Here is a 14,197-nt window from a genome sequence, read left to right on the forward strand (position 1 = left end):
AGGTTCTGGTTGCTTGAGCTTTTTTGTCTCTGGATATCAACAACTTTTTTCGCAATTTGAATGTCCCACTTCCACCTGGAATATGAGCTCATTCAAGTTCGATTTTTTACTTGTATTTCATTATTGCAGTCTGCATTTTTATACTCTTAGAAAAAGCAATCTGAAACGGCCTGGTGATCGATTGTGAATAAATCCCTGGTTTGAGCGATCTAATTTTGCTGGAAGAGTTGGTAAATGATTTATTTATGCCGACATAAAACAAAGAACGGCTCTTAGATATCCGGTACATGAATGGTGAGATAAACCTAATAACAAAGGTAAATTTATTATCATCTTTGTGTCTTTTATTGTGTGGCTGCCTCTTTGAGAACCGGATATATAAGTACGTTTTAAACAAAATGTGTCAGCCAAAGTTATATGGTTTCCCAGCTACCGAATTTCCCTTAAATTCGCATTTTAAATCAGTGTAGTATACGTTCTCGAGAACCCGAGTGCAAGTCGAGAGTTTTTGGCAGAAAATTGAAGTCGATTTTGCTTATATTGCAACAATGGTAAAAGCTGAGGTACCTGACGTTAGGGTATAATAAGCTTATTGGCTATTTTTTGAATATCAAATTATGCCAGGTCTTTATTTAAAAATTATGCCATCAGCACTATATGAAAATGACCCACCCAGAAGAAAAGACTTTGCCAACCTTAAACTAAACTTGTGGCAACTAATAACATTAGCATTCATTAAGTTTATAATTTGTAAGCTAAATTGGAATATTTTACAATTCCCCTTTTCTTGTTGGGCTTTTTATTGGGGAAAAGAAAACACCCATAATAGCCGCATTGTTCTGGCCGTCTCACACGATCGCTAAGGCGGGCGGGGGGCAACAGTTAAATCATTCTTAGTTCGCTTTAATTGCTCCACAACAGCGTTCGAGTGTAGCACTGCATTCCAGCTACTAAAAATAACAACAGTTCGATTTGGAACCAATGCGCACCAAATAACCAAAAGATGCCTTGCCGGGCCGAGTCGAGCCTAGCCGGGCCAGCTGAACGAACAATCACTTTGCCAAGATCAGTTTCGGTCCGGCATAGTGGCCTGTGTGTCCATGTGTCCGTGTGTCCGCTTGTCCATGTGTCCGCATGTCCGTGTATCCACACACAGTTGTGGTTAGGAGAAAAGTACAGAGTAGATGGGCCGATTTATAAGGTGGAAATTCAATCCAGAGTCGAGAATACACATCTTGGGTGCGGGCTCACGTTATGCGGCTTCCCACTTACCTACACACTCAACACATATGGTTCGATATATAATCTATATACTACACTTCTGACCACAACTGTAGACGTCCCGAAGTCAGGCCATTAACATTGCTTAATTGAATTAGATTCTGGATGCAGATTATGAGTACCATCGCATGCTCACTTGGGACACTCCGTGTATAGTAGTTCATAGAGCACACACACCATATACATATAGACAGTCTAAATAAAAGAAAAATAAAAATATATATGAAAAAGGAGCGAATTACGCCTGCTAGCCAGCAATTTCATTTCCCAGGGTTTGATCTCATGCAAATGAGTTCTGCGATAAAGTAAATCAACTTTATATTTTTCCATTATAATAAATGCAGAATGCTTTTGTTATTACCAAAATGTACAGTTCAGTGAACCGGCTATCTAATTAGTTAACTTCTTATTTTTTCATTTCGGTTGGCAAAAAAGCGGTTTTTGTAATCTAATTCGATGGCGTCAGCGGCACTTGGCGGACCACGAAACGTTTTTGTAACCAAAACGACCAGACCTGTGTACATACATCGGCGATTGCGAGTTTGCGGCATTAAAGGCCAACAATTGTGGCATGTCCTAGTGACAGCCTCGCCAAACTCCGAGTAAATACAATAACACACAACAGCCACAAGCGACTCTGAGCGTCGTGCCACTAACGTAGGAGCTGCCGCTTCATTAGTTATGCATTAAGCATACGATATGTTGTACAACTCCAGGGCAATCGCCATTCGGGTACTCCTACTTTATGGCCAGCTTGGGAGCATACCAATTACATTTGGTTATAATTTCTATTTAAGGTGCTTGTACAATTAAAAGGCGCCTCTCGATAATTAAAGCGGTAGTGGGAAACGTTTGGCTAGAAGGGCAAAATGTTCATAAATAAGAAATTATCTTGCAATAAAATAGTATTTTACAAAGTAATAAATGCAAGCTTTCAATTTCCGGTTCAAACTTTGGGTCCACATAGCGTATGAGTAATATTTCTTAAACGCAAGCATTTTTCCCCTTCAGAGAAATATTATACACTCTAACGCAGAGTTGTTGACACTATACGATACTTATTGAAATGTGTTAGAGCACCTGTTTTTCGCAGTGGCTTTTCCAGTCCACCTTTCCTGTTTTCCCGCATTGGGGGCTGCTGCAGTCAATCTTTTTGTGGGATGTCCAGCTCCCTGTTAACTGCGTGCAATTCGTGGGGGTTCGTATGTCGCTTAAAAATTTTAATTGCCTTTGCGTGTTTAGAAAACTTACACGTATGTATGTTCTGCGTAGTTTAGCAGCAGCCGAACAAATACCACGGCAGGCTCTCCAGTCACCTGGACAGCCACCACCGCTGGACAGCCATGTTGCCAGTGCCAAGTATATTGAATAGCCTTTTCACACTTTCAATACTTTACTAATCTCAATCAACAACAAAGAGAATTTCCGTTTATTACTGGTCAAAAATATTGTTACACAAACTTAAAATTTTCTCGTAAATAAATACATTTGTCTAAGAGTATGAAATGTGGCTTAATGCTTTCTCGGTTTTTTAAATTGCATAAAAGAAGGATTTTCGAATTTGGCTCGCTCGCTTGTCTTCAATTTGGACCAATGATAGGCTGCTGATTTTATCAATTGTTTAGATTTCACGTTACCATATTGTTTGACAAATGATTTCATAAAGTTAATATAGGCAGAAGCAGATCCAAGTGAGCCTTTGTCGTGTTTGAAATCATTTTTATGTGTCTTTCTTGACTTGCACACCTTATCCTTGCCCTTTGACTTCGAAGGTTTTGACTTAGTCTAATAAAGAAAAGCAACTTAGCCGTAGGAATGGGTACAAAAAAAAATTGGCAGTACCTTGACTTTAGAACATTCCTTTTCCCTTAGACGCTTGGTTTCTTTGGCAAGCCAAGCATTTTCCAAAGAAATTTGAGATGATTCTGTTAGTTTTAAATCATCAGAGAATAAATCGCTATTCTGATTTGGGAAGAAAAAATCATTTAAAAGACTAACACCAAAAACACCTCCTTCTGACCTTTGTTTCAGGACTCTCATGTCTATGGTGCGATGAGCCAATATCCTTCCGGCATAAAAGGCATATTTCTTCCGACCCACACTCATCTGGTAGACTTATATTATCCGCCTTCTGGCTCTAAAATTCAAATATTGGAATATAAAATAATGTAGTCTTCTTTTGAAGTATCATATCTGTTACCTTTTGAATTTCTACACTAGATTCAAGTTGCAATACTGAAGAAGACTCGTCCACCTTTTAATGAGGAGAATAAATGTTGTTCAAATTAAAAAATATATTTTTTGTTTTTAACTAGCTTACCTCCATTTTGATGGGAACACTTGTCTCAGAGCTCGAATAATTTGACTCATCGGCATTTATTTGTTCCTAATATGAATATAATGAAATAATAGCCTTTTATTATTTCCCTCTATACGTACCTCTTCGTTTAATACTTCTGCAGCGCATTCTTCCTGCTTATACTGAACAAATAAAATAATTTTTTTTTAGAAAAATACGGTTATATGAATAGAAAACTACGATTACCAAATTCTTGTAGATCTTTTTTTCTTCATCCATTAACTTATTCCATTCCAAAGCTCCGAAACGCACCATGTCTCGGGGGGATAATCCACAAAACTGTTGTTTGAACTCCCTCAAATAGTTGAGGTACCCATTGGTAGTAATGCGTGCTACTTTTTGCTTCTTGTATATGGAATTACGTTTTAAGTTGCTACAGGTGTTCCTTGCCTTCTTTAAATTATGTTTAGATACAGCCATTTTAATTTTATCCACTTTTTATTTTTCGGAGCTTGGAACTTTTAATTTTATTATTCCCTTTTTTTAAGGTCCGTCAGCTCACAATTTCTAAATCTGAATGAGAATTTTTCATACCGCATCCCATTTGTCAAATATTTTTGTATACAACAGCCCACTTTGATTTAGATTTTTTTAAAAACAGACATGAAATGAAGTCGATTTGGTCAAGATTCAAGATTTATGACCCGAAAAGTAGTCCTTTGTTAGTATTTCAAAAAATTTTCGTGAAAGCAAAGCTTAGGTTGATGCAAAATTATGTTTTATACGGTCAGAGAAAAGTTATAGTTCAATTATGCGTCCATTAGCGATTATTACTGCGGGGTTTATCCATCTGGCTACCGAAACAGCCGTCTATTTCAGTCCAGAACCCAATCACTGCTCACCTGCTCCACCCTTGGCCAGTTGGATTTATATTGGAGCCGTTATGCTTTTAGCCACAAATCTGAATGCGTATTCCTCCCACTACTACAACTTACCGTGTGCTATACAGTTCTTTGTTGACACAATACTATCGCTTATAATTCTAGAGGTCGCCGCGATCTTTGTGTGGTGCAATCTTGAAATCATCATATATCATTTTGTGCGCTTCATTATGCTTTCGATATTCATGGATGATGACTTCTATCTCCGATTCGAGCCTTGTATCTTAGCCGTACCAACGACTGTTTTGGCTGGCTCATTCCTTTTTGTCATAAAACAAGCAGTAATTCCGGAATTCAAGATCAAAAATCTTTACACAAGACAACAGGTTGGAATTCAAATGGATAGAAAATTACACCAGCAGTTAATGCTTCAAAACAAGCGGATGCTCAGACCATTCAGGAGGATGAACAATATTTAAACATTGAAAGTTCAAAATAACGTGTTTGAATTTGTATTTGGCAAAGAAAAATAAATGTTTATAATAATTTATCCAATACCAAGAATAATTTATCCAATACATAAGGATATACAATAAATTCGAAATCTTAATTTCGCAACTTTTACCTAGCTGTTTTTATCAGATATTTAGCAATTCAAAATTGACCGCTAACTAATCGAATATAAGTCGATACATGTTGACTGATTGGTTTTTATCGATAACTTCGTTAGATTTTTACAGTATGGCCAAAACCAAATAAATAATAGTATTGTAGGCCCAAAGATAAACAGCCACACTGTGCTCTTGGTGTTATTGTTGTTAACTATAAATTCGTCTCTAATAGCATATTTGGTTAAAAACAATTATGCGATTTCTGGGCGATAGCTTATAGCGCCCATCGAGGGCAATGCAAATCAAAGACGACACCTCAACTGTCCCCACAACGCCTTCAATTGAGAGAACGTCAAAGCGAGTGCCTGGACTTGGCCAGGCTAAATAATAAGTAAATTCCGGAGAATCGGGTGGCAAGCACATCACAAAGATGTCTACGGAGGAACATGTGTGGCGAGCGCATGTTGTGAGACGATTACGCGAACGCAACCGCAAGGAATGCGATAACTTCAAGGAAATCATAGAACAAAGTAAGCGGGGAGCGTCAGCTGCTGCGACGGAGCCCCAAATAGCACCCCCCTCTGTTACGCTGGCTACCCATCCATTGAGTCAATTGTCACCAAAAATTCTAATTGCCCTCATTTTGCAGACAACCGATTAATTGACCATGTCGCCCAGCTGAAAGCGGACAACCTGAAGCTGTCTGTGGAAAATGAACAGCTACGCAGTGCGGTGTCAACAGGTGGTACCGGCTCTAATGTAGCCATTGCCACGCTAGAGAAGAAACTGCTCGCCCAGCAGGAAGAGCTCACGGAGCTGCACAAGCGAAAGGGTGAAAACTCCCAGTTAATCGTCGACTTAAACCTGAAAGTGGAGCAACAAAGAACAATCATTGCAGAAAAAGAACACAGGTGGCTACCCCAACTATCCCATTTCAATTTTCACACAAGCAAAGCAACACGAAAATATAGCTAGGATCAGTCCAATCCAATGGAAATTTCATTGTTATTAACGCAAAAGGTGTCTAAAGTTTGGGTTAATTTAAAGATGTGACCCCTGAAACCAGTTTGATAGCTTTGTTTCAAATTTGCTTCCTATCCAGTTGAACTGGTTGGTCATGACCTCGATGAAAGCGCTTCAACATTATAATTGTAATCCTTGAAAAGTGTGAAAATTGGAATAACCTTCATCATCATCTTTTGATTAAGGTTACTCATTACTTTTTTTTTTTAGCCTTGCCGAGCAGCAAACGAATAACAATCGGCTGCGGGCTGAAGTGCAGCTACTTCACTCTAGTTTAGAGGAACTCAAGAAACTGAACAACACCATGCTGGACGAGCATACGGCTTTGCAATTAGCATTTAGCTCACTCGAGGATAAATTGCGGGGCGTCCAAGTAAGTAGCACGAATACGCACATTTTTACACGATCAGCATAGCGTTGTGTTAGTAGATTTGCGTCTTAAAATTGTATTTAATAAATTTTATACTATATTTATATTGAAATTGAACGTATTTGGAAAATTGATAGTGTCTAGCCAGTGAATGAAAATAAATAGTTGTAAGTAATAGTCTCCAAGGTGGGCCAAGGTATGGCGGAGCTTCTAGTATCACGGTCCTCTTTCTTTATTATCTTTATAAATGTGAATGACCTATCGATTGGCCCACAGCCAATATTTTTAATGCAATTAAATCACATACTTAAGTGCCATATATAACCTAATAACTTAAAATTATTGTCTTTATCGCTTATACAATTTTTATGACAGTAGTTAACCTCAGGACTTACAATAAAATTAATATGGTTGGTGCATCATCGATGTATAATTATTGAAAGGTGAAATTATACGGTATTCGGTGGTCTATTCCGAAAATGTGTGGCAGATGGCTCCAATCATTAGGCCCCATAAATATATTCGTTCATTGGGGAAAAGCTTGCTATCTTTTCGATGGCGATCCAGTAGCACATTAGCGTTCATCGCGTAAAACAGCTCTCGTGGGAACTAAATCGGAATAAATATAGATATATTTTAAATATGAAAAGGCGTCTACTAAAAAGCTTTTCGTTTTCAACTGATTCGCAGGATGAAAATCGCTGTCTGCTCGACCGTCTGATGCGCTACAAGTCGAAGGATGCTGACAAGTTGAACGAGGAAAACGAGAGCATCATAAGGTACGCTTCTTTAGAAAACTAATATTAAAAGCATTTCTACATGAGCATCACATGCAAAACATTAAACCTTATATTATCTCTGCAATTATTAATATACATGTACATAAATGCATTTTCGTGTCACGATAAGCCCAGGCATACATATAAAAATGGTTAATCGCGCAGCTTATCTAATGCTTATAAAAGATTGTTGATAAAAAGTCACATGTAAACTGTCAACAAAATACATACAAAAGGAAAAACATTTCCATGCGGAGACTGTTATCTGTTTATTGATTAATATTACCCTCGAATCGATTTATTAGTGTGGAACAGGATAATCAGGATGTCTACATAGATAAAGTTCATTAAAGGTGTTTTTTTTTTATTGTTTTCCCCATTTCTACTTTATGAGTTTGTTGGTAGGAAGAACTTGATGAGTTATGAGTCTCTATAACTTGTATGATTCAATAATTAGCTATTATTAAATATTTGCTTGGAGATTACAGTGACCCACCACCTGATATTATTGTGTTAATAAAAACCACACTTTATTGCCACCAACCATACGACAAGCATGAATAACCGAATTATGCGGAACACAGGAACTGCAATTACTAAAAGGTTAAAGGAAACTTTACAAGCTGCATGTAATAAATATACATATATATATATTTGTATTTTCCACTAACACATGTTAACACATTTCGCCAAGGAGTAGAACGGACCACATTTAGCTGAATATTTCGATGATTGCCATTCATTCTGATTCTGATTTGCTACTTTAATTTTTGGTTCAATATAAATGTATAACCGTTTTTAAAAACATCTAGAAAAAGACTGCCGTCAATTTTCAGGAAACGATCGGCCAAACTGAAACGAGATCTCGAGGACGCCGTGCGAGAGCCCAGCTCCTCGACCAATATATCACCGACGCCCGGACCAACACCGATTCAAAGAAACTCCACGAGTCCTGCCCAGTTTGTTGGCGGCATTATCGGCGGTGACGACGATTTTGACGAAGCGACAATTAATGGCGCCATGGAGGCTATAGGTCTCGATGATAATGAATATATTAGCGCTCGTTTTACAGCCGGCGAAGTTACTGAGAACACCCGGGCTTCCATTGATGCTCTAAAAGCAACAGGTTATTTGGGTCAGGCGAATCCGACAAAGATACTTATGAAATTCGAGGCCCACGAAAACGAATCGCATGCGGTGCGCTGGAGTCCCGTGGAGCGGATGGTGGCTACAGGTGGCGCTGATCGCAAAGTCAAGCTGTGGGATATTGGGAAAAGTAAGCACATCGCAGGATATTCACCTTTAGGAATGACTAATTAATTGATTTATTTCATAAATAGATTCAACCGAGCCACGCGCTGTTCTTAGCGGGAGCAGCGCCGGGATTAATTCCGTGGATTTTGATTCTACAGGGGCGTATATTCTGGGTACATCAAATGATTATGGTGCCAGAGTATGGACGGTAATGGACAATCGGTTGAGGGTAAGCCAAATACTTATTTCTTTTTTCAATAAAACACAGGGTAATTCAAATGTTGACAAATTTATGGGCCACTCAAAAGCAATGAGTACTAAATTATGCACGCCCAGGAACAATCTCACAAACATCTCGTGAATGAAAGCACAAAAACACAATTTTACATTCAGGCTGGTAAAATAATTCACAATCACGGGATTTCTGCTTAAGGCACAAGACCGAAACAATACTTTCCGTTTCTACTGTGGCGTTGAAAATAAAAAACAGATTTCTTTGATGCCTTGATTTTAAAGAATTTCTGTTCTGGCCTCTTGTTGGTTTTGTGTTTTTTTTTTTTTTCTATTTATTTCAACTTTGTTTATTCTAACAATAAAACGTATGTGCACACACACACATCTACACACACCATACCAATGTCAATGTTTATAAATAAATTTTGCATGTTTGCCGCTTTCTAACTTGGAAAAAGGCGAAAAGTAAACAACTCGCTGGTAAACACAACAGAGATGCTGGCGGCAAACAAATTTGTTTACTGATGTAGTAAATAAAGCCTTTTGACAATGATATACCCGTAAAAACCTTCAAAGGTTCTTGGGATATTTCTTCCTACTTACCTCGCAGATTCCGAGTAGAAAGTTTTAAAGGTAATTTGGTCCAAATAAATACCTTACCTCTGCTCCACATATTTACTCGCTTTCGATCAATTTATTTTATTACCCATTCCCTCCTTTATGTGGGAGCTCTTTGTCGGTTCTAGAGAAATTCGCAAAACCGCAGGTTAATAAATTTATATGGGTGTGATTTTTTGGGTTCCCATGGCAGATGAATCGAAAAACGATTTTTAACTGATGACCATAAATAATAGGCGATGGCTAGGAAAGTTTAGAGTCAAAGCCACAAATACATGTGTGTTGGCCTGAATTGGCGCAGCAGCATAATCTTCCTTACCCCAAGGTTCATCTCGTCCGCCTGGTCAGGCCAGATCCGCAACTTCATCCATTTATGCTGCACATCGTCAACATGCGAATAAACATACAAGTGCAGTTTCTTCCTGCTTCTCCGCCTTCTCTATCCGTGAGATACACCGACTCTTCTAACTGGTATTTCTGGATTGACATTTAAACGGTTCTTTTGCGCACAACTGGAAACTGTAACTGAAGAATAGCGCCGCCGCCGCCGCCACTGAACTGCAGCATTAAAATGAGCACACTGACTTGTACGGCCTCTGGCCACAATGCGATCAAACCGTCATCGTCATCTGATTGCAGTTCTATACTGAGTTATTATCATTTTATTATTGCAGCATTTGAAATACTCTGGGTGGGTATCATAAATTCGTTAGAAAGTGGGCAAGAGTATTAGCCCTAAAGGCCTAAAATAAATCTTAAGGGTATATGATCTTCGTATGCGTCCATCCTTTTGTTTACCTTTAATGTAATATCATATTATATTATCGGTAAAGGTTTTTTCTTACAAATATCCCAAAGTATGTGGTTTCTTTTGGATTTTATTGCATCAAAATCTAGTTGACCCATAAAATAAATACTGGTAATCCTTATCATCAGATAATTTGGTACGACCATTAAAATCGGTTGTGGGTTTATAGCATCTTAATTATAATTGCATAGTTTGAAGTGCATTTTTGCATGATTATTTTATTTCTTGAACCCCACTTTAAAGTGTCACCTGGCTGAAATGCTGGCTTTTCACCACGCAGATGTGTGGAGTGGTTTCGCAGAAATTTCCTGCCACCGGTTTCGTTGATAACATGTTTTTCGGTGCTAAACAAACTGCGGGGTTGCTTCAAATTGAACTTTTTAAGAGCGGCTCGAATCTATGTTATTAGACGAAAGAGCTCGAGCCAAGCTCACGCAGTAACCGGCAAGTCTGGTCTAGAGAGAAGAGGGGCTTCTGCTCAGTCTCTCCAACTCTCCACTCCACCAGATGAGAGAGCCCCGGTCAAACATGTTTGATGGTCTGCCACCACCAGGTAAGACGCATCTCCGCTCCAAAGCCGAAGTCTCTTCAAGCCACAATGCGCGTACATTGACCGTTCGACTTGACCGGTTGCCGGTTGAGATTCGGACTCTTGGGATATGTAACATATATCTTGTAAGAGATATACCATATTTGTACAAGCCATGTATTATTGAATGTTTGGATGACTTTATTATATTTTAAAATATTCAAGTAGTACTTTCTCGACACGTTGATTATACGCTAATGAAAAGATATATGCAACTAGGTTTAGGAGTCGTAGATTTATCTTTTTTCTGTCATAACTTTTTTTTTTATTGTGGTATCACATTGTATTCAGTTAGTCTTATACATTTTTCATTTCCATTTCTCTTTTAATTGTTGATCCCACGGAAGTCTTTATATCTAATCTGGTTTCTTGATAATGCATCTTTGTCGAAAGATAAGTAATCCAGAATTCTCAGATCCCCCTCTAATGTGTCAATGACATTCATCCAGCTATGGGCGAAAAAAAGTAAGCCCACAGTATAAACAAAAATAAAGTGGCTCACCAACGACCTATGCCAATAAATTTTCAGACACAGTTGCCCATACAAGTTAGAACTTTGAGTTGGTTGGCCAAGTTTATAGTGCTGTAATTAAATGTCTGCAGCCTCTTTAATGTCCACGGACACTTCTTTTAATTACACACCGTTCTGGTGAAAGATACTAACCCGGGGGTAATTAGCCCGTTCCAAGTGGAGGCTACTCACTCCAGAGATGGCCTGAGGTGTTGGCGTTCCTTTGTCCCTGCTGCCATTGGAATATGATCTCTTGTTTTATATCTGCAAAAAAAAAACAGCTTTTTGCCCTATAACATAATTTTGGTCTAACCGTTGTGTATTTAAATCTTTACTCTCTTGAAGCACACGCTGACGGGTCACAGTGGAAAAGTAATGGCTGCTAAATACGTCCAAGAGCCCATTAAAGTGGTGACCGGAAGTCATGATCGTACCTTAAAGATTTGGGATCTGCGCAGCATTGCTTGTATAGAAACGAAATTTGCTGGATCGAGCTGCAACGATCTCGTCACCACCGACAGCCTGGGTTCCACGATCATTAGCGGGCATTATGATAAGAAGATCCGATTCTGGGACATACGAACCGAGAAGCAGGCAGACGATGTCCTTATGCCAGCTAAAATCACCTCGCTGGATTTGTCAAAAGGTGGATTATATCACTCAGTAGCTAAAATATCACTTCTAAGTATACTTTTTCAACAGATTGCAATTACCTCATATGCTCTGTAAGAGATGATACTATTAAATTATTAGATTTACGCAAAAATCAAGTTATATCCACGTTCACGTAAGTCTAGAACGAGTCTTAATTGATTCAAAATATCTTACTTATTACTTGTGATATCTATTAGAAATGAACACTTTAAAATCAGCTGTGATTTTGCTCGGGCTTCCTTCAACTCGAGCGGCTTGAAGATCGCTTGCGGATCGGCGGATGGAGCAATATACATTTGGAATGTAAATGGTTTCCTAGAAGCCACGCTTAAGGGACACAGGTGGGAAGAAGATAAGAATAAGAATAGAGTTAAGCCTAAGTAAATTAGCAAATTTTATTACTAAATTACAAGCCTAATAAATGTACAACTTTAATCGTTTTCTCAGCACCGCGGTGAATGCAGTCAGTTGGTCGCCGAACAACAATATGCTGGCTTCTGTTGGAAAGCACAAGCGATGCATCATCTACTCGGATTCGTAGCCCCCAATGTTGCCATAAATGTCAGTCAGTTCCAAATCACTGAAACGCTTATAGTCAGAGCTGTAATAAATTGTGCGGCCATGCGGAGTCTGCTGTAAATAGTAAATGCGGTTGGCGATTGGACGAGGTAATTCCAGTGCCGACTGTTTTAATTATTTGATTATTTTATTTATACTTGAGAAGCATATAGTGTATACAAATTGTATCAATTCATATATTAGAGTATAAGTACATGTTTTCCTATTGTAAAAATAAAATTATATATACATAGACACATTGGGCTGCATATATGACCAATTTAAATGTATTTATAAATATATTTTTTTTGGCAGACGATTTAACAACACAGGGCCTTTATAACATTTTATACACATACATATTTAAACAAAGAAGCCGCTTTATTTTATTTTGTTTAAACGTTTTCCTTCATAACTTAAGACATCCAAATTCTATTCAATGTATAAAAGCTAATATATATATATTGTGTGTGCAAAGAATCTGTGGAATTCGTAAATTATTGAATGGGCCCCGAAAAAATCATCAATTCTCATTTGCAAAATATGGTAAAATATTGGGGGAAAAAAATTAAAAGCTTGCTTTTTAAAAATTCATTAGTCCATCAAGTCGTTTAGTCTTTTTATAGCCGGTCTATTATTCCCTGAATTGAGAAGCTCAATTTCCATCAATAATGCCAACAAAAACTCCTCTAGGTACATCCTTTGGACGTGATTTATTTTAATTTCTGCATATTCTTGGCACGAATGCCGAGTGCCATTGGGGAACACAACCGACCAATTATTTCGTGTGCTGACGGAGCACAATCGACACTGGGAATCTCTAATTGAGCGAGGAGAAAAAATAACCACGGCACCATCATTACAAATCTAACGTACATTCATTTTTATCGCCTTGCATGCATGCTTTAATTAAGAATCTTTTCAGATTATACTTTAAAACAAGAACTACAACTAAACGCTAAGTAGCGCAGCGATATTAAATCTTTGTGGGGCTCTCAACTAGTCCACATGCATATTGTATGTGGTACTTCTTGGGGTAGTGTCGTTCAAGATGCATTGCTAGGTAAATTAATTGAGAGGAATTCAGTCAACTACTCTGGTTGCCAAGGCTATGAAGGCGAAGACAAAGTCAAAGAAGTGACGGGCAGACAGGAGTCACTTTCCCGTATGCGAGCGCTCCTCCAGAGCAGATAAAGATACAAATCTGCACGAAGCCTGTTTCCTGTTGTGCTGAGGGTGCATTTATTTGCATGATTCACACAAGCGGCTTGCAGCTAACGATACTTACACAGCTGCTAGATACTTTCTGTCGCTGGATGGATCTCTCCATCCCGGCAACTCCAGCTACAGGTGTACACCATAATGAAGATGGGACCTCTCGTCGCAGTATGCAGTGCATATGGTATGAAGGAAAACAAGCACGACATTTGGACCTTTCTGCCCACATCGAAAAGTGAATCGTTGCCCAGCTTGGAGCAGCCAGCCTGCCTGCCTGCCTGACTGCCTCATTGTCGCCGCCACGAGATGAGGGGCAGCGTTTTGTGTCGTGCATTTTGGGCGACTATAAGTGAGCATGTTCCAGGAACCTCTCGAGTCGCTTTTACAGTTGCGGATGCATTCTAAGTTTTATTGAAGTATAAATAATAATTCGCAGGTGTCTGTTGTCTGCATTCCGACTCCGATTCGCACAATTTGCGATGCGTGGGTAAGGCTCCAAGTCGGGCCCT

General features: G+C 38.7%; 2 protein-coding genes across 9 annotated transcripts; one reads left to right on the forward strand and one right to left on the reverse strand.

Moving 5' to 3' along the window:
- Nucleotides 1-2,664: 2,664 nt before the first annotated feature.
- On the reverse strand, nucleotides 2,665-4,165 carry Prtl99C (Protamine-like 99C). The gene is made up of 7 exons (XM_017254719.3): nucleotides 3,827-4,165; nucleotides 3,721-3,762; nucleotides 3,602-3,667; nucleotides 3,482-3,535; nucleotides 3,302-3,418; nucleotides 3,124-3,243; nucleotides 2,665-3,066 (listed from the first exon to the last, which is right to left on the reverse strand). The coding sequence occupies exons 1-7, from the start codon at nucleotides 4,058-4,060 to the stop codon at nucleotides 2,794-2,796; spliced, it is 906 nt and encodes a 301-aa protein (XP_017110208.2). The 5' UTR covers nucleotides 4,061-4,165; the 3' UTR covers nucleotides 2,665-2,793.
- Nucleotides 4,166-5,238: 1,073 nt separating this feature from the next.
- Atg16 (Autophagy-related 16) lies at nucleotides 5,239-14,181 on the forward strand. 8 transcript variants are annotated; one of them, XR_011443022.1, is made up of 12 exons: nucleotides 5,240-5,602; nucleotides 5,722-5,983; nucleotides 6,306-6,468; nucleotides 7,156-7,244; nucleotides 8,057-8,520; nucleotides 8,585-8,727; nucleotides 11,604-11,904; nucleotides 11,961-12,045; nucleotides 12,110-12,292; nucleotides 12,360-12,580; nucleotides 13,164-13,342; nucleotides 13,396-14,181. XR_011443022.1 is itself a non-coding variant. In XM_017231327.3 (10 exons), exons 1-10 carry the CDS (start codon nucleotides 5,503-5,505, stop codon nucleotides 12,451-12,453), a joined length of 1,845 nt encoding a protein of 614 aa, XP_017086816.2. In that variant the 5' UTR covers nucleotides 5,239-5,502; the 3' UTR covers nucleotides 12,454-12,727. The 8 variants fall into 8 exon arrangements, 6 of the variants coding, with proteins under 6 accessions (XP_017086816.2, XP_017086817.2, XP_017086813.2 ...); XR_011443023.1 differs by lacking the exon at nucleotides 13,164-13,342; XM_017231327.3 differs by lacking the exons at nucleotides 13,164-13,342; nucleotides 13,396-14,181 and having other exon boundaries at nucleotides 5,239-5,602; nucleotides 12,110-12,253; nucleotides 12,360-12,727.
- Nucleotides 14,182-14,197: the final 16 nt, after the last annotated feature.

Source organism: Drosophila bipectinata, chromosome 3R (genome assembly GCF_030179905.1).
Source record: "Drosophila bipectinata strain 14024-0381.07 chromosome 3R, DbipHiC1v2, whole genome shotgun sequence".
NCBI classification, from domain to species: Eukaryota; Metazoa; Arthropoda; class Insecta; order Diptera; family Drosophilidae; genus Drosophila; species Drosophila bipectinata.